General features: G+C 50.6%; 1 protein-coding gene across 3 annotated transcripts in view; it reads right to left on the bottom strand.

Annotated features, from left to right (window-relative positions):
- The window catches only part of PAPPA2 (pappalysin 2), a 173,482-nt gene that overhangs the window by 111,800 nt on the left and 42,251 nt on the right, over nt 1–19,431 (bottom strand). For all 3 annotated transcript variants that reach the window (XM_048861671.2, XM_075131478.1, XM_048861669.2), the window contains exon 3: nt 12,127–12,272. In XM_048861671.2, coding sequence (XP_048717628.1) covers nt 12,127–12,272 — 146 coding nt within the window. The remainder of the gene's footprint in view (nt 1–12,126; nt 12,273–19,431) is intronic.

Raw genomic sequence — 19,431 nt, 5'->3', positions numbered from 1 at the left:
ACACTATGGTGCTAATAAGCAATGGTCACATAAACATCACGCTATACCGGAAACCTACTGACCACTATTCCTACCTATATGCCTCCAGCTTTCATCCAGACCACACCACATGATCCATTGTCTACAGCCAAGCTCTACGATACAACCACATTTGCTCCAACCCCTCAGACAGCGACAAACACCTACAAGATCTCTATCAAGCATTCTTACAACAACAATACCTACCTGCTGAAGTGAAGAAACAGATTGACAGAGCCAGAAGAGTACCCAGAAGTCACCTACTCCAGGACAGGCCTAACAAAGAAAATAACAGAACACCACTAGCCATCACCTTCAGCCCCCAACTAAAACCTCTCCAACGCATCATCAAGGATCTACAACCTATCGTGAAGGACGACCCATCACGCTCACAGATCTTGGGAGACAGGCCAGTCCTTGCTTACAGACAGCCCCGCAACCTGAAGCAAATACTCACCAGCAACCACACACCACACAACAGAACCACTAACCCAGGAACCTATCCTTGCAACAAAGCCCGTTGCCAACTGTGCCCACATATCTATTCAGGGGACACCATCATAGGGCCTAATCACATCAGCCACACCGTCAGAAGCTCATTCACCTGCACATCTACCAATGTGATATATGCCATCATGTGCCAGCAATGCCCCTCTGCCATGTACATTGGTCAAACTGGACAGTCTCTACGTAAAAGAATTAATGGACACAAATCAGATGTCAAGAATTATAACACTCTAAAACCAGTCGGAGAACACTTCCATCTCCCTGGTCACTCGATTACAGACCTAAAAGTGGCAATACTTCAACAAAAAAACTTCAGAAACAGACTCCAAGGAGAGACTGCTGAATTGGAATTAATTTGCAAACTGGATACAATTAACTTAGGCTTGAATAGAGACTGGGAGTGGATGGGTCATTACACAAAGTAAAACTATTTCCCCCTGTTTATTCCCCCCCCCCCACACACACACTGTTCCTCAGACGTTCTTGTCAACTGCTGGAAATGGCCCACCTTGATTATCACTGCAATAGGTTTTCTTCCCCCCCCGCTCTCCTGCTGCTAATAGCTCATCTTAAGTGATCACTCTCCTTACAGTGTGTATGGTAACACCCATTGTTTCATGTTCTCTGTGTATATAAATCTCCCCACTGTATTTTCCACTGAATGCATCCGATGAAGTGAGCTGTAGCTCACGAAAGCTCATGCTGAAATAAATTGGTTAGTCTCTAAGGTGCCACAAGTCCTCCTTTTCTTTTCATTAAGGTGTTTGCTTCTTTCTTGAAAACTGTATGTGGGTTTAATGCTTACAGAAGTCACAGGGCTAACAGCCCTGGTCAGAGCCAAGCATAGTACAAGCACGTGAGCATTCCCCGGGCCCTGTTCCAACGCACGGCAACCCTGACCCTCAGCGCCCTCTCTCCTCTTACAGTTCCAGGGCTGTAGTAGCACTGGTTCCGAATTTCCCACTGGGAACATTTTCCAATGGAAAACTGCCTCCCTGGCCCCAGTGAAAACTTTTGCAGAAAATCTTGGTTTCTTTTGACATTTTCCAGGTTTTCAATGAAAAAAATTTACAAAACTAAATAAGTTTTTCTTCCCTCTGCCCTTTCCTGCTTTTTCCTTGTTTCCCTTTTTTCATTTTGCTGCTGGAAAAGGAGGGAAAGGAAAAAAAGAGAGGGAAAAACCAAAAGCCAAACACATTCTTAGGGCCAGCAATGCTGTCTGAGTGTCCGTCCATACTGCATGGCAGACGTGACTGCAGTGCCTGTAGACAGACTGGAGACAGCTTTACTCTAGCTAGCTCAGCTACCAATAGCAGTGAAGCGGTAGCAGCCTGCCCATCAGTACAGGCTGTACAAGCCTCCCAGGAATGCTGGGTAATTATTCCCATGGCTAGCCCACGCGGAACCCCGTACCTCCACGGCCTCACTACTCCAGTACCCGAGCTAGCTACACTTCAGCTGGCTTGGATGTGCCTGCACGTGCTCCAGTTCCACCCCGTGATTACAGGGTAGACATACCCCAGGGCAAGCTTAAACTCTACTCTCAATGGACAAATCTGCTACTCTACCTCATGGCTCTGCCTCTGCTATCGCAACACCGGTTTGCCAGCTGCAGTACCAGTGTGGCTTGTGTTTGCCTCAGCCCTCGGAAGTGCAGGCATTTCTTCTGAGGGAGGGCATGACTCTGACCTCACTGTGTCCGGATTTACACCCAGGAGACTCTGACTACTTCAGTGGAGCTGTGCCTGATGTATACCAGGGTACGACAGATGCACAGGGCAAGATTCTGCCCTATTTACACCCTAAGCAATCCTTCGAGTCATAGAGTTTAAAGCCAGAGAGGGCCACTAGATCATCCAGTTGGACCGCCTGTATCTCACAGGCCACCAACTCCACCCAGCCAGTCCCACACTAAGCCCAGCAACTAGAATCAGACCAAAGTATTACAGCCCTCAGGAGACCCCAGGCAGGTCACAGGAGGGACTGAGGGGGCATCAGTGCAGGCAACTGACTGAGCTATCCACCAGTGATCCTCCGGATCCCAACAGAGATGTGAGAGGGTGGCTTAGGAAGTGCAGGATTTGGTTTAGAGGATCGGAATTTGCTCTCTGCTCCGCCAGTCTGAATTCAGAATGACTTGCTGGAGTGGCTCGAAACTGAATAAGTGCAATAGAGAGCAGGCTGCGGCCCCACGAGAGAATTCAAAAAATAACAATCATCAGTAACGAAGCGACAGCCCCCATGCAGCACTTGACACATTCAAAGCACTGTGCAGGCTTGGCACTGTTCTGCAGCTCCATTGCTCCTATAAGTTGTTTCTCCTACTGTTCCCCCAGTGCACCCACTGGTGTGTAAATTACACTTGGCTTGCATGCCAGCAGCTGGATTCACAGTTATCCTGCAGCTCCTTTGTGTTGGTGCAAAGGGGCCACAAAGCGACTGCATGGCCCCCCTGGTGAATACTCCCAGAGCAGAAAACACCCCCTCATGTTCCGCCTCCTCTGCACCTCTCTTCCCCTGCTGGAGCCTCCAGCAGAGAGGGCATGCCGGGGGTGGGCCAGTGATGGGGGGTGGGCTGATGCATTTCTTGTGAGTCCTGCAGGTATCTTGTAAAAGTGGGCTAGATAGAGACATGGCCCTGAGAGCTCAATAGCTGAGCTGGACTCTGCACTGATCCAGGGGTGAATTGGAGCCTTGCTCTGCACCAGTTCGGTGCAAGTTACACCATTTGACCCCTTCCTCTCATTTTCTGATCCAATTGCACCCGGCATGCTGCTTCCACCACTCTCCATGTCCCCGAGATGTCCAGGGAGCTGCAGCAGCATCTGCTCAGAGAAGAGACCTGCTTTCACATGCTGGGGGTGGGTAAGAGGGGGCGCTCAGTCGATGGAGATGCCAGCAAACCAACACAAAGCTTCTTTGCATTTAAATCCAAACAAAAGTACAAGAGAAAAAAGCCTCTCTCCAGCCAAACCCAAGTCTGAGCAAGGCAGGAGGCTCCCTGCCTGAGAGCTGGAACGGGGGGAAGGGGGTGCACGTGCAGAAAGAAAACAATGCTCAGAAAGAAATGAATGGGATGTGAAAGCCCTGCACTAATCCCGCAGCGCTAACCGCGAGGAATGGCAAACCGATCCATTCGGGTCTGATCGCTCAGGGCACCAGAGGCCCTGAAATCTAATATTCCCACCTTTGAGCTGAAATCTGAAACCTCTTCCTCGGGAGAGGAATAAAGAATTATTCTAATAAGGAGAGAAAGCTGCTGCAGAGAGCATTTGCCAAGACCCCAGGCCTGATCTCCCCACCACCAGCAAAAGGAAAGCCAAATTTTGTTAAAGCTAATGGATGGATGGATGGATGGATGGATCTGAAATAGAAGGAGAATACTGCACTACTTCCCCTCCCCCACCTTCCCTCTTGCTCCCTGGTGAGATAAATTTCAGCATGCTGACTGTTTGTGACCCAGGTGGAGTCTCCCAATGCAGTGCCTCTGAAAGTGGCAGAAAGCGGTTCAAAATCTGCTGCTGCTGGAAGGATAGACATCTACTGCAGCAGAACCGCTCCCCACCTTCCTTGCCTTCCCCCCATTCCCTCCTTTCACTGCTGTCTCTCCCTTCTCCCCTCCTTCACCTCCATCTTATGCAGTCCTGTTGGCACAGATTTCAATTGGTTTTAAATGAAATCCTCATATCAGGCCTGCAGGCTAGAGGTGCCCAGCAAATGAGCTCACAAGAGCCCTTGACATCAGATGAGTGAGCTAACCCTAATCTCCCAGAGTCTTGTGCCTTTGCATCATCCAGTGATGTCCCAGAGGCCTGTGCTTTCACATCAGGCTAGCAAGACAGAGGTGTTGTTCCAGTGATTTCCCCCCAGGCCTGTGCCTTGACAGAAGCCCAGCAAGCTAGAGGTGGGGAATCCCACAATGCTGTGCCTCAAAATTATCTCAGCAAGATGGTGAAGCTGAGCCAGTGACCTATGGCAGCCTGTCCCAGGAGACCAGACCTGCTAGCTATGGGTGCTGAGACAATAAACTCAATAAGGTCTGAGCCTCAAGGTCGCTCAGCAAGCTAGAGGTGTCCAGTCAATAAATGGAACAAAGGCCTTAGCATCGACCGTAGCCCTGGATGCTAATCTGGGTGGACTAGTGACCTCCTAAAGGCCCTGTGCCCTGATATCAGACCAGCCAGTTACCAGGGCTGAGCCTGGGAGCTCACCAAGGCCCGCCCACTTGGGAGTCCCCTTTCTTCCTCCTTTTGTCTTCCTGGGACCACCTCGCTCTCCTGGGAGGAAGAGAGGGAAAGGAGAGCCGGCTGTCTCCAGCTCTCCCTCAGAGTGAGGGGAAAAGGGAGGCTGGCTCCAGCCTCTCCTAGCCAGAATCCCAGAGAAACAAAATGGCCCTGCCTCTGGGGGAGGAGGGGACGGGACGACACATGAAGAATAACCTCCACTGTCTGGAGACGGTGGAGGGGATTTCAGGGAAGAGCATAACCCATTGAGTTGGGGTTTGCCACAGGTGCTCACTCATATCCCAACTCCTGGGGAAAAGCACGAGGAGTGCTCCCCAGTGCTCCAGGACTCCATTGTTACGTAGCATGCAACAATTCGAACCTCCAGGAGGTCAGTGCCTCCGACCACCATGCTGGGGCTTTGCTGTACTGACTCCAAGGGAAGACAGACCTGAGTCACCAACATCACTTCTGCAGCACCTGGGCTTCCCTCAGAGGTCTCCAGCCCAAGGCCCGTCTCCTGCCTCTCACTGAGACCAGTGACAGATGCTGTAGAGCTCTGGTTCCCAACCGTCAAAGGATTGTGGGCCTTGGGTCACGAGACACGGGTTTTGGCCATTTTGCATGGCACATATCCAAACAGTAGGCAGGCGGTTTGTGGGGGGCATTGAGCCAGGATGCTGGGTTAGCGCCTGGGGATGCTGGGGGTGGGTGGTTCAGCTAGGATGGTGGATGATCTAGTGAGTTGGAGACTGGGGGTGCTGAGGGAAAATGGTAAGCTGGGGTGGGGGATGGGCTGGTGGGGTGAGGAGTGGTGGGGAGTGGTACAGCTGGGGTGGGGGTTGGGCTGGTTGGGTGAGCAATGATATGGGGGGGTGGTACAGCTAGAATGGGAGTTGGACTGGGGGTGCTGAGGGAAGATGGTACAGCTGGGGTGGGGATGGGCTGGTGGGAACTGGGGGTGCTGGGCGAGGGTGGTACAGCTGGGGTGGGGGATGGGCTGGTGGGTTGGGAGTTGAACTGGGGGTGTTGAGGGAAGATGGTACAGGTGGGGTGGGGGAGGGGCTGGAGGGGTGCGGACTGGGAAGTGCTGTGCGAGGTTCATACAGCTGGGGTGTGGGTTGGGCTGGTGGGGTGGGGGCTGGGAGTGCCGGGCGAGGGCAGTACAGCTGAGCTGGGGGTTGGGGATGATAGGGGAAGGGTGGCATAGCTAAGGTGGGGGCTGGGCCAGGGCCTGGAGGTGCGAGGGGGACAAGGGCTGCAGTCAGCTGGCAGGTGGTGGGGAGTCTCCTGCCACTCTCCTTGTGCCCACCCCCTGGATCCTGGAGCTAAGCACTCTGCATTTGGAGAGGAGGGGCTGCTCTCAGATTGGGTGAGGGGGCGAGAGGGGCCAGAGCAAAGATCCAGACAGAACCTACAGCAGGAGGAGTAAGGACGGAGCCAGCTGCTCCTTCTCTACTCTCCCTGGAACCTATAGACCCAGGGACTTTACTACTCTCAGCCAGTGGACTGCCACCCATGTAACACTCCCTCCTCACCCAGGCCTGGTTTAGAGACAGGTGTCAAGTCTCCAGAACGGATCATTACCGCACTAACGTGCTCACGAAGGAAACTTTTTCCAAATCCGAGGGTGTTAATCGGCTGGCTTCCATCCTGAGGCAGGCACGCTGAGTAACTGTGGATAGCCTTACTAGCCACAGAAACCTCTGACCCCCTCTTCAATCATTCTGTGCTGAGCTCTCAGCCTCAAAAGCTTGTGGCTGTGAGTTCCAATGGTTAATTATGTAAATATAAAAAGTATTTATTTTCATTAGTTTTAAATATGTTGCCTTCTGAATGGATGTAAGGTTGAAAGTAACTAACAGTAACTTGAGAGTAAAATAAATAAATAGATAGATAAATAAAGGAAAAAGAAATTCCAGGGATGCTATAATTATCCCCAAACCAAGCATTATAAACCCAGGAAATTCAGAGTTAAGTTTACTCTGCCCCTTACAGGAAACATGCTAAGCTAAGGCACTCAAACGAGTTTACTCTGCCCTGTAGTGATGTCCTGGACTAAAAGGAGGTAACTTATCTGTAACTGGAAGTTCTTCAAGATGGGTGGTCCTTATTGTATTCCACTGTGCATTACTCATGCGTGCTATGCACCTGGAGTCAAAAAATTTTGAAAGCAGCATCTGCTGGTCCATGCATGCGCCCTGGCTCAGCTTGTCCTTTTGACTGAGATGATAAAGGTGGGGCGAACCAACCAACTCTTCACTTCCTTCTCTGCCACGAATCAAGAGGAGATCCAAAGCAGAGGGGAAGGAGAAAGGGGAGTGGAATACAGAGAGGGACCATGCATCTTGAAGAACCTCCAGTTACAGGTAAGTAACCTCTTCTTCTTCTTTGAGTGATGGTCCCTATTGTATTCCATGGTGGGTGACTGACAAGCTGTACCTAAGCAAGATGAGGATGCGAGGATGAGGACAGTAAGGTTGAGCAGAGCACTGCTGTTCCAAAGGAGGCATCAGCAGTTGAGTCCTGCACCAGGGTGTAAAGTTTTGAAAATGTGTGGATGAAACTCCATATGACTGCTTTACAGATGTCTAGGGAGTGTACGTCCTGAAGAGACAACCTGGTCATTGCAACCTGGTAGTGGAGTGAGCTCGTACCCCTGTAGGGGGCGGGAAGTTCAAGAGCTGATAGCCAAGTAGAACGCAGCTGGGAAGCCATTTAGAAATTCTCTGGGAGGAGGCAGTGTGCCCACTGACTCTCTCTGCTATCGCGATAAACTGTCTTGGGGACTTCCTGATTGGTCTTGTTCTCTGTAGGGAAAAGGCCAAAGCTCGTCGCATATCAAGGGAGCGGAGTCTACTTTCCACAGACACGTGTGGTTTCAGGAAGAATACAAGTGAATGCACTGATACTGTGAATCTCCTAAACTACTTTGGGGTATAAATATAAGGAAACTTTATCTTTGTGGAACACAGTGAATGGAGGGTCTGCCATCCTTGTTCCAAGTTTACCAACCCTTTGTGCTGAAGTGATAGCTACAAGGAAGATGACCTTCATAGAGAGAAGGACCATGGAGCAAGTAGCTAAAGGCTCAAAGCGGGGAGAGGGCTTATTAGTGCCGAGAGAACAAGATTCTGGTCCCATTGGGGTGTGATCTTTTGAGGAAGTGGAAAGGTTCTTATGAGGCCGTTCCAGACTCGGTTGGTTAGAGGGTGTGCAAAACTGGAGTAGCCCTCAGTAGGAGGATGGAACACGCTGATTGCTGCTAGGTGGACTCACAGGGAGCTGAGGGAGAGACCTGATATCTTTTATAGTCTAAAATGAAGAGAATGTCTGTGGCCTCTAACATAATGCCTCTTAGCTGTGTCCAAGTGTAGAAGCGTTTCCATTTAGACAGGTAACATTTTCTAGTAGAGTCCTTTCTGCTAATAGAAAGGATGTCCTGCATGGCTGAGGAGCATGGACATTCTAGGATCAGGAGCTCTAGAAAGGTCAGGATGGCAATCGGTAGGGGAGACAACATGTATGCAGGAGGCTGGGGAACCAAACTGTTTAGGCCAGAATGGGTGATGAGGATGACAGTCACCTTGTCTTGTTGGATCTTGTGCAGCACCCGTGATAAGAGTGGTAGCATAGTTGAGCTGGTCTGACCAGGAGAGAAGGAGCGCATCACCCTGGAAGTGATAACTGAGAGCTTCTCTGGAGCAATACATGGTGCACTTGCTGTTGGTTTGAGAAGTGAACAGAACTCTGACTGGGATTCCCCATTGCGTGAAAAGTCATGTAGCACCCTGTTGTGGAGTTCCCACTCGTGGTCGATCCCAAAGCATCTGCTGGAGGGAATCTGTGAGCACATTCTGCTTCCCCAGAAGGTAGGCTGCAGATAGGGTGATCTGATTAGTGATGCACCAGTTGCAGAGGTTGACTGCTTCTGCGCACAGGGAGGCAGACTTTGCTCCCCCTTGCTTGTTGATGTAGAATATGGTCATAGTGTTATTTGACATTATCAGGACATGGTGACAGTGGATGAATGGAAGAAGGAACTTGCATGCCTTTCATACTGTTCAAAGTTCCAGGACATCAATGTGCATTCTGGATTCTCGAGATGTCCACATCCCTTGTGTCATGCGGTTGTCCATATGGGCTCCCCAGTCTTGATAATTGATAATTATAGTTTTATCCAGAGAAGAGGGGATAAAGTGGACTCCCATGCATACGTGAGAAGGATTTGTCCAACATAGGCTCATGTGAGGGTGTCATAAATATGAACAGGGAAGCGGTACATAATTGCCTTACCTCTAAGGGGTTAATCATTCAATTAACCTAGTGGTCACCTGATCAGAAGGACCAATGGGGAAAGAAGATACTTTCAAATCTGCAGGGGGGGAGGTTCTGTTTGTGCTCTCTTTGTTTGTTCCCTCTCTGGATGGAGAGAGGGACTAGGCAGGAAAAAACATCTCCTAAAAACCTACCTGAAATGAGCATATAAGATTAGAAAAATTGTAAGTAAGGCAAGGAAATGCGTTAGATTATCTTCTGTTTTAGCTTGTGAATTTTCCCTATGCTAAGAAGTAATTTCATTCCTGTTTTGTAACTGGAAAGCAGAATCAGAGGGGAATCCTCTGTGTTTTAAATCTTTTTATTTACCCTGTAAAGTTACCTTCCATCCTGATTTTGCAGGTGTGATTCTTTTACTTTTTTAAAAAATAAAATTCTTCTTTTAAGAACCTGATTGATTTTCAGTGTCCTAAAAACCCAGGGGTTTGGTCTGTGCTCACATTGTAACTAATTGGTTACTATATTAATCTCAAGCCTCCCCTGGAAAGGGGGTGAAGGGGTTTGTGGGAATATTTTGGGATAACAGGGACTCCAAGTGGCCCTTTTTCCTGAATTTTTGTCTAACTCACTTGGTGGTGGCAGCAATACCATCCAAGGACAAGGAAAGGATTTGTGCCTTGGGGAAATTTTAACCTAAGCTGGTAGAAATAAGCTTAGGGGGGCCTTCATGGAGGTCCCCACATCTGTATCCCAGAGTTCAGAGTGGGGAGGGAACCCTGACAGAGGGACTTTGATCCAGATTCTCAAGGTATTTAGGTGCCTAACTCCCAATAAAACCAATGGGCATTAGGCACCTTTGAGGATCTGGATCTTTGTCAAAAGCTTTGTTTTTTGAAGTCCAAATGAACTACTGCTTGTTCCTATGCCTCTTCTGAACCGAGACAGGTATGCATGCTACAATGTGTGAAGTGATGTCTGTGTGGTGGAAACACCTGTTGATTGAATGCAAAGATGTCACCCTCCCTCACAAAAGAAGAGACAGTCTTGAACCAAAGCCTTCAATCCATGCCTGAGCTTCGGCAAAGTTCAGATCCAGATGCAAACTTCCCAGCACTGGCTCTAATGCCAGGCTAAAGCCCACCCCACCCCAGGACCTTTAGTTGAAGCGCTTGACTCAAACATTGCAGCAGGTGCCTAGCTTGGCTTACGATTTCAGGCTGGATGAGCCTGAATAAGGTAAATTCAAGGCTTTGAGACATCAGACTACCCCGCTGCCTTCCTGCACGCATCTTAATGAACACAGAGTCAGAGGTGTGCACTGAAAAGGAGCCGAGAAAGGCCTGGTGATGAAGGGAAGGGATAGGGGACACACACGGACAGTCAGAGGGGGTTGAAGAGAAGGAGTATGACTGAGGAGCTGGTTGTAGGAAAATTAATGTCAGTCACAAGTGGCTGAGCCTTGAAAATGATTCTTGGTAGCTGAAGGAATGAATTCCACGGAGATCTGCCTTCCTCAACAAGTAAGTGGAGCACTCTGCAGCTGAGAAGCCAGCCCCAAAATCCACGGCACTGTGAGCATTCAGCACGCTGAAGAAAGGAAACTGTAAAAATAACTTTCAAACAGTGCTCCAATGGCTGTTTAAAATTTGAAGGTTTGAACATCCCACGCTATAAAAGCAGAAGGTCAAGGTCTGGCGTGCAGGTGCCGGGAGCAATTACTTCCAGTTACTTAAGTGTTGCTCAGTAAGATGTTTTGACTGCAAAGAGTAAAGGGCTCTGCCAGAAATGTCTGAGAGCAGAGAGAGGGAGGGAAGGTAGGGGGGGAAAAAGAGGGAAATAGAAGAAAGAGAAAAAGAAAAAGACATGCAGAAGAGAAGGAAACATGAACCACATCAGTTCTGTTTGAACAGCAGCTATCTGTGCCCCATTGGGGGAGCACCTCCTAGGGTGACCAGATAGCTCGTGTGAAAAATCGGGATGGGGGTGGGAGGTAATAGGAGCCTATATAAGAAAAAGACCCAAAAATTGGGACTGTCCCTATAAAATCAGGACATCTGGTCACTCTAGCACCTCCTGCTCTCCACTTTTTATTGGGGCTGATTTAGGGGCCTGTTCCCAAGCCTACTGAAGGCAGTGGGATTCTTTCCATTGACTTGGCTGGGTGTTGGATCAGGCTCTAAAAAAGTGACTAGATCTGGCATCTGTACTGATGTTTGCGTAGAGGAGCCCTCGGTGCTAATGCCTGGTGCTGATGGCCTGCTCTGGAAGCATTCAAATCTCTTCTTTAGTTCTCTTGAAATCAAAAAAGGAAGCCTGCAAATTATACACACAGCTAATCTGTTCAACCCAGCGTTGCTACTATTGCAGCCCCTGCTGCCTCTCTCTGTGTGCTGCCCCAGCAGGGGGGTTCTGGATCTCTGTAGGGCTAGACAGAAGTCATGCTAGGGTGGGGAAAGAACAAGCAGCCCCCTTGGAAGCTGCTCAGCCCATAGGGCAGCCCTGCCTGCCCTCTCCCCCACACTGGCCATAATTGTAGCCCCTCTGCTCTCAAAACGAGAAAAAGGAACTTTTCTGAACCTCTCTCCAAAGCTTCTCTTGGGGCTCACGGCAGTAAATTTGGATGGATCCACATCACTTACCTTCTGACTCTGATCCTCCCTGGCATGTCTGCGCCGACTCTCTTGGTGTGGCCACAGTCAGGCCTGACGTTAAGATTCCCTTGCTCCTTTCCAGATGAAACCCCAATCACAGCTCCCCTGGATAGGAGCGCCTATCCTAAGGAAGCGCTCTTCCTGTGCTCCGTCCCCACCCCGAGGGGCTGGCCATCTCAAGTATAACAGCCCCTGGTTGGGATGAATGCAGGACTCCTAGCTCCAAAGCACAGGCCTCTACTGCATATGCTGAAGGCCACAGGGTCTGATCCAGAACCCACTCAAGTCAATCAGAGTCTTGCCACTGACTCCATCGGGCTTTGGATCAGACCACTGGCCCCACCTGCCTCCCCATGCCCTATGAGTGTCGAAGTAGGCAGCTGTCTCCTGTGCACCAGTCACAGAGGGAGAAGCTGACACATGGGAGTCACATAAGGGGACTGGCTTACCCAGATGGCTGAGGGCCTCTTTATCCCATGGCCAGGTGGCGGCACCTGCCAGCTCCTCCCGCACCGAGCTGGCAAAGTAGACATTGAGGAAGTGTGTGCTGTTCAGCTGCAGTGCCTCCTTCAGCTCCTTCACGCTCATGTACGCCCTGCAGGGACAGGGAATGGGAGACAGTCAGCAGATTTCTCAGTGCAGCAGGAAGGAGTAGGATTGTGTTGAACTGGTGTAGAACGGGGCCCTGGGAGAGGCGTAGGAACAATCAGAGCAGAAGCAGCCCCAGAGAATCCATCCCTTGAGACCCAGTGCATTCTGGGAAAGTCTGGAACAGTTTGGCCAGTTTTAGGGAGATGTCCAACCAGACTGTTAATTCGTTACCTTAATGCTGAGTCGTATCATGTTAGTTAAAGGGCTTGGGCAGAGATACAACTAAGCAAATATAAATAATTCTTGCTATTTATAGTCTCTCCCTAGTTAAGACTGAATTCTGCCCTTAGAGAAGGTACCTGTCCTGGGGCATCAGGAATCCGGGGGACCCCTAGGAAGAGAGAAAAGGGGGAAAGAGAGAAAAATGAGGCAAGGAAATGGGAGGAGAGATGAATGGGTAACTCCAGGGAGAGAGAGGAAAGGAAGAGACCACCCCCACTGGGGGGAAGAGAAGGGGACTTGCTCTAGGAAAGAGAGAAGGGGGAACTCAAGGGAGAGAAAGGGTGTTCACCCAGAGGGAGAAAGGTGGGAGAAAGGTGCTTATAACTGTATTGGTTTCAGTGAGACACCCCCAGGTTTCTCAAGAGGCTAGGCTCTCCCTGAAACAGACCTGAAGATCCTTGCTCTCTCTCTCTGTTCCTCCATTCATACCTCACCCACCTTCTTTCAGTGCTGACCCTTCTCTGCTCTCCTCCCAGCTCTGTACCTGGATCTCTGCCCTGCCCTGCTCCAACTGGACTCCTGCCTCCACTTTGCAGCATTCAGTGATGGCAGAGGGACCAAAGAACTAAGCGTGGGCTGGGGTGAAACGATACATTCCCATCTGATATCTGAAGTGAGGAGAAGAATCAATCAGATCAAGAGATATGCACATACAGGCATGGAAGACACCTCAAAGGCCTCTGAGTTTGGGCACCCAAAAATGGAGGTGCCTGAAATCACAAGTCTCTTTTGAAAGTTTTGGCCATTTCAGAATCCAATCCCTTTCGGCTCCTGAATTCTGCTAGCAGCAGCCTCCTCTCTGTCCCTCCATCTGACCCTGAGCTGCAGCTCCTGGCATACAGAGCTTGGCTACCCTGGCAGACTCCGTGAGGCACCTGCCAATGCCACTTGAGCGACTCCCTTTTCCAGCTGCTATTGGGCGGGTGCCTGAGAGAAGCTAGCCATCAGTCCAAGGGATTCATTATCATCATGTATTAAAGTTCTCACTGCTAATGCATTCATGAACCCCATTAGCCACCACAATATGGTGATAGCCAGTCCCAGCAAATAAGAGGGACATATTTTCTGTGTCCACTCAAAGGACACAGTGTCTGATCCACAACCCACTGAAGTCAGGTGAAAGAGTCCCATTGACTAGAAAGTCTTTGGATCAGGCCCTGGATGACCTGGAGCAACAGATTTATGGGGGAAAAACACACCACCGAGGGAATGTACCATTTTAGAGACTAAATATACGGCACAATGCTGATAAAATCATTAGTGGTGAAAAACGCCTCACTTATCACATGCTATCATGATCTTTCCATAGCAACTGGCAGCTTGTAAGTTACATGGTAGGGAGATACTGTGAGGGGAATGTAGCCACCTCTCCCTACTGGGAGCTAGATACCAAGGGAACTTTCCGCGCCCCCAGGACCATTCATGCAGGCAAACAAAAAATGCAACTGTACTTTATATACCGGCTTTCACAGAAGCTGTATGCTATAATGCACAAGAGCATTCAGTGACGGCAGAGAGACCGAAAAACTACGCATGGGCCAGGGTGAAAAGACACTTTCCCATCTGATATCTGGAATGAGGAGAAGACTCAATGAGACCTAGAGATATGCAAATACACTACTCAGGATGCCAAGGACTGCAGTGAAAGCTCACACACACACACCCAGGGGAGGATGGAGAGACAGAGAGGAGGCTGTGGCTGGCAGAATGCAGGAGCAGAAAGGGATTGGAAGAGAGAAACAAGGCCCCTGAAGCAGGCTGAAAGCAGGCCCACGGGGCACAGGAAAACCAAAGAGGACATTTTGAATTGGATTCTGAAACGGCCAAAATTTTCAATATTGACTAGCAATATCAGGCACCTCCATTTTTGGGTACCCGAACTGAGACCACCTCCAGGTGCCTGGTTTTCACAAAGCGCTGAGTCTGTTTCCTCTGAGAATCAAGCCCCTGGACGGTGTCTCAGGTGCCCCCAAAACAGAGTCACCCCCAAATCATTCGTCACTTTGGGAAACCATGGCTGGAGCTACTGGTGGTGGTCCAGGATGGGGCTGAGAGGACCCCATTTCTTACTCCACTTCTCATCACAAGCAGCGATTGCAGAAAACACTTCCCCTGCCATCTAAATCGCAGACAGCAGCCACTCCCCACCCAGATGCAGCAAAGTTAGGAAAATCTGATCCCTCTGCATCGCCTTGTCAGGCTTTCCCCAACACGCGCCGTGATGACACTATCTCTTCAACCCCACCAGGGCAGGAGCAATCAGAAAAGGGGACCCCCAGGTCATCCCACCTGACCTCCTGCATATTGCAGGCCATCAACAGCGCCCGGCACTCACACACTGAACACCACTACACCAACTAGATCAAGTATTGAAACCCTCTGGAGACTACACTGGTATGTGCCACAGGCTGAGAACAGAAGGGACCAAGATGCACCAATGCCTGAGGCCCCGACAATGTCAGGCAATTGATTAGGTGGGATATACCCTCTCGATCCCGACAAATGTCCTGTACCTCTGGCTCTAGAGGAAGGTGATACCCCACCAAGCTCACTGCCGATCTGACCTGGGGGAAATTCCTTCCTGACCTCACAGATGGTGATCAGTTAAACCTGGGCACATGAGCAAGAACCAGCCAGCCAAGCACCTGAGAGAGAGAACACTCGGTGCCACCTCAGAGCACTGGCTGACCCCGTCCAGTGTCCCATCTCTAGCGGTGGCCACCTCTGATGCTTCAGAGGAAGGAGACAAAACCCACCCAACCAACCAACCAACCAAAAAACACAAAGAACACATGGGGAGGGGAGAGAAAATCCCTTTCTGAGCCCATAAATAAACCTGGAGGACATTTCTGTGGCATGACTCAGAAGGAACAGAAGCACAAACATAACAGGAATGGAGGGAGTAGAAAAGCTCCCTCATGCACATGGGCTGCTCGGGGGACCCAGGTTTTAAAAATAACATTGCTTCTTGACCTGTGATATCTTGGAAAAACAGCCCCAAGCCCTCCCGAGCCATCCAGTTTCCGGGGGCTGACGTCAGCTGTGTTCAGAGGGATATTCCTGACGCCTCTCTTCTGGAGACATGATGTTTTTCTGGCCGACGCCTGCTGGTCCCCTGACACCAGCAACATTTTTTTTCTACCCTTAATTGTGAGGAACTATAATTTCCTCCCTCGAGAGACTTGTGCAGTTCAAGGCCGTGTTAGGGGGTGAGTGATGGGCTAGAGAGAAGAATGGTTCCTGATTTCTCCCACAGCGGCAGGGTAAGCACACAGATCTTCCCGCCAATCTCCCCAAAGACGCTAGAGAGACCAAACATCTCCGGAATGGACAATTCTCTGATTTCCCTCAATCCCCCTATGAGCATGCAACTGGCGTCTCCGCCTGTCGTTGGCTCAGCTGCCAATGTTATGCTAGCCCTCGTCCTAGGCAGTTCCGTTATTTTCTCTTGAGGGAAGGGGGATCAGCCTCCCACTCCCTCTGCCTCCACAAACTGGTTAAGCTACAACCCTCCCCCATTCCCCAAATAACTTCCCAGCTCCCCCAAATGGGAGGATTCCAAATTGGTGTGAGCTGACACCAGGAGGTCAGCCAGGCTGGTCTGAGCTGACATCCAGGAGTAAGGAGTACAAAAACAATGAGGAATAAAACACAGGCTGAAGGAGAAAAAGGAAGAGCCATCGGGTTTTCCAGATGAAGCAAAACAAGTGTTTCTTCATCCAAGTACGCAGGCTACTGGTGAGCATCAGCCAAGCTCTCCCCTGGGTTATCCCAGTGCAGCCCTGCTGAAATCTGGAGGAGAATTTAGTAAGCAGGGGTAGAGAACGTATATGACTGTAGTGGTCTTGCACAGGAAACATCCTCCCACACTACAGGTGCGCATCTCCCCACGCTATGCCATGCACTAGGCACCGCAGCCTGCAGGGGTAGGGGCACCATTCTCATTGTGTTGTGCCATGCATTCAGCTCTGCACCTTTGCAGCTGAAACGCCCTCACAGCCTGCAGGAGTGGGAGGTGTCACTCTGCTTGCTCTGTGCCATGCACTGGGGCATGTGGCTCTACGGGGGAGTTAACACCACAGCCTGTAGGGACATGGCTGCTGCTGCTTTCATCTGCTTTGGCTTCTCCACCGCAGGAGAGGGAGCGTTGTTTGCGCACAGCCGGGAGAAGGGAAGGGGCGCAGTGCTGCATTGGTCAGTGCAGGTTCTACGAGCTGGAGGGTGCATCTGGATGCAAGTATAAGCCACACACCTTCTGGGTGTCGTGTTCTGTCCCATCTAGTGGCACCGAGACCACTTAAAGAGAGAGACAAAATGAGTCCGCTCTACAGCCTTAGGTAACAGCCAGTTGGCTCTTAGCTCATGCGGTAGAGGGTCATGCACTAAGCTGCAGGTTCAATCCTGCCTGCCAACGACCAGGGTCTGTCAGCGTTACACAAGCCCTTCTCTAGGAGGGAAGAGGGAATAAGTAGGCTTAACTAATAAACTATATGATGGGAAGATTCAGAACCCTGTCGATGGCATGGGCACAAAACAGCCCATTAGCAAGAGGCAGCTGGTGGCACTTTGAGGCCAGCACATATCCCGTGCCATAACTTAAATCATGCTGAATTCTCTGAGTATTGCTAATGATGCAGAATGTAACTCCACAGGAATTCCACTGCCGTTCAAAAATAGGAGCTTCTTCTCCGCCAGCAGGCCAGTGGAGAGGTGGGGCTGGGAGCAAGCTCCCCAAGTACCCTCCACGGACACTGGGAAATACTTGAGAGCCAGCCAGCTCCAAGCCAAGCGCCCAGGCTGCTGAAGTCATCTGAAACTCTGGTTGTCTTTTTATGTCCCTCACCAAGCTCCCATTCTGCAGGGAAAGTCCTCTCTCCCACCCCTGCCAACCGGGGAGGCTCTCTGTTCCCCGGTCCCTGCTGACGGAAGTGGTGTCTCCAGGAAGGGCTTCCCAGCAGCTGGCGCTCGGCTGCCTGTGGGGCTTGTGATTAGGTGGGCGTTTCAGCAGAGCATTTGCAGTGTGCCAAGGGTAAGTGAAGCCAAGAGCAGCCTAGTCTCTCTGAAGCTATGTCCAAAGGTAGAAGAGAGCAGTGTCTAAGGTGCTTGAGCTCCTGCCCAGCACTGGACCCTGGCATAAGGCTCTCACCCATCCGTACAGTGATAGGGTGATCTCACAGTACAGAGCACCCCTGAGATCCCTTGGTCATCACCCCGGACCAGCTGAGGCATCGCAGTGTCATGACCAGGGTTGGTTTGTTTCACTGAAGTTCTCCTTTGTTGGTTGAGTGAGACGGTCTCACATCCAACTTGGCTTGGAAACTCCAGATTAACAGCTCAGTCTCCAGGGCAGCGCCTGTCAAGGTGCCATCCACATCGGTGGATGCGTCACGGCAACAGCACAATGTCGTCACATCCAAAGAGCTGCCGCTAAGCTGGGAGAGTCCGGTCGCATGGGAAGGATAAAGCATGCCTGAGAGGATCAGGGACGCTTGAAGGACAGCCAGACATTCTCTCAGGATCTAGAGAGGCACAAAGTTCCTGAACCAATGTCCACTGCTGTCAACAGAAACTACCGCCCACTAGCTTTAATGGGTTTGGACTAGAGCCCCAGAGCTTAAATGGGGGTGTGTGCACAAGGGATAAGAGCATCACATAGCCACATGAGCCTGAGGACACATCTCTTAGGGACAGACACTGCCAGTTGATGAGGGACCTAGAAAGCAGCTGTTGTTGCCAGTGTGGAGTGAAAGACGTCATTTCATATTCGAGAAGAAGCGCTGTGTGAAGGCAGGGACAAAACGGAGATGCAGTGCAGATATGCGAGGGGCCCAGGAACCCAGGTGCTCCCCATAGCATGGGGAATTCCTGGTTACTTTAACAGGAGTTATTTGTACCCTGCTGGAGGGAAATCTGGCTTCTGAACTGGAACAGCAGGTGGACGTGGCAGGTATGGGCTGAAGTGCACTGGCAGAGTTGTACGTGGGACCCAGCACTGCAATAGCAAGGGGTGCTGTGAGTGAGGACCGAAGTGCACAGGGAGAGCCATGTCGCTATGCAGCACTGGAACGGCTGTGGGGTTGCAGATCAGGTGCCGTGGCAGTGCGTGGGAGCCAGGACTGGAACAGTAGGTGAGCTGCGGTTGTGGATTGAGGTGCACTGTGAGAGCAGCATGGGTTGAGTTTGCAGAGCACCTGCTTATTCTGTCCCTGGCTCTTGCCAGTGCTACCCATCCAATCACTTTCATAAGCACCAAGTTCCATTGATTTTGACAGAGAGAAAAACCCATCGACACATTTCCCTGGGTAAAGGCAGAGTGATTTACCATCAGTGGCCACTTCACCATCAACTAGACTGAGCCGGTGCCCTGAGCAGCACAGGTGGTTGAGTGACTATAAGCAGGATGGAGGTGCTGGCAGGGCATTCTACCTGAAGGTCCCATGGCTGCTGGCCCCTGATCCTTGTGGACATGCTGCAAAGCCCACCTTTTCCTTTTGGGCAAGGGATGTGGAGGGAATGGCTGGAGCCTTGAGATAGGAAGATAGGAAGTGCCAGAATGGAGCAGAGCTGGGGCACATCTCATCCTGTGTCCTGTCTCTGACCGTGCAAAGTACCTGCTGCTCCAGAGAAAGAACCCTGCAGTTAGAGGCGATCGGATAATCTGCCCCCAGGGAAGGCTCCCTCCTAATCCTCAATAGTTAGAGGCTGAATTATGCCCGGAAAGAGCAGGGTTTGGATCTGACTCTGGAAAACTATAGAGATCCCTTTTAGACTTACACAGGGGTATCCACCTGCCTGAGCTGGGGAGCAGATCATTAGGCAATACTGCTCTGGGCACAGGACGGGAGCCAGGCGACACGCTTTTAAGAAATGGAAATATAAGC

The sequence above is a fragment of the Caretta caretta genome, chromosome 8 (assembly GCF_965140235.1).
Source record: "Caretta caretta isolate rCarCar2 chromosome 8, rCarCar1.hap1, whole genome shotgun sequence".
Taxonomy (NCBI): domain Eukaryota; kingdom Metazoa; phylum Chordata; order Testudines; family Cheloniidae; genus Caretta; species Caretta caretta.
The sequence above is the reverse complement of the archived record's forward strand: the minus strand, read 5'-3'. Positions and strand labels throughout refer to the sequence as shown.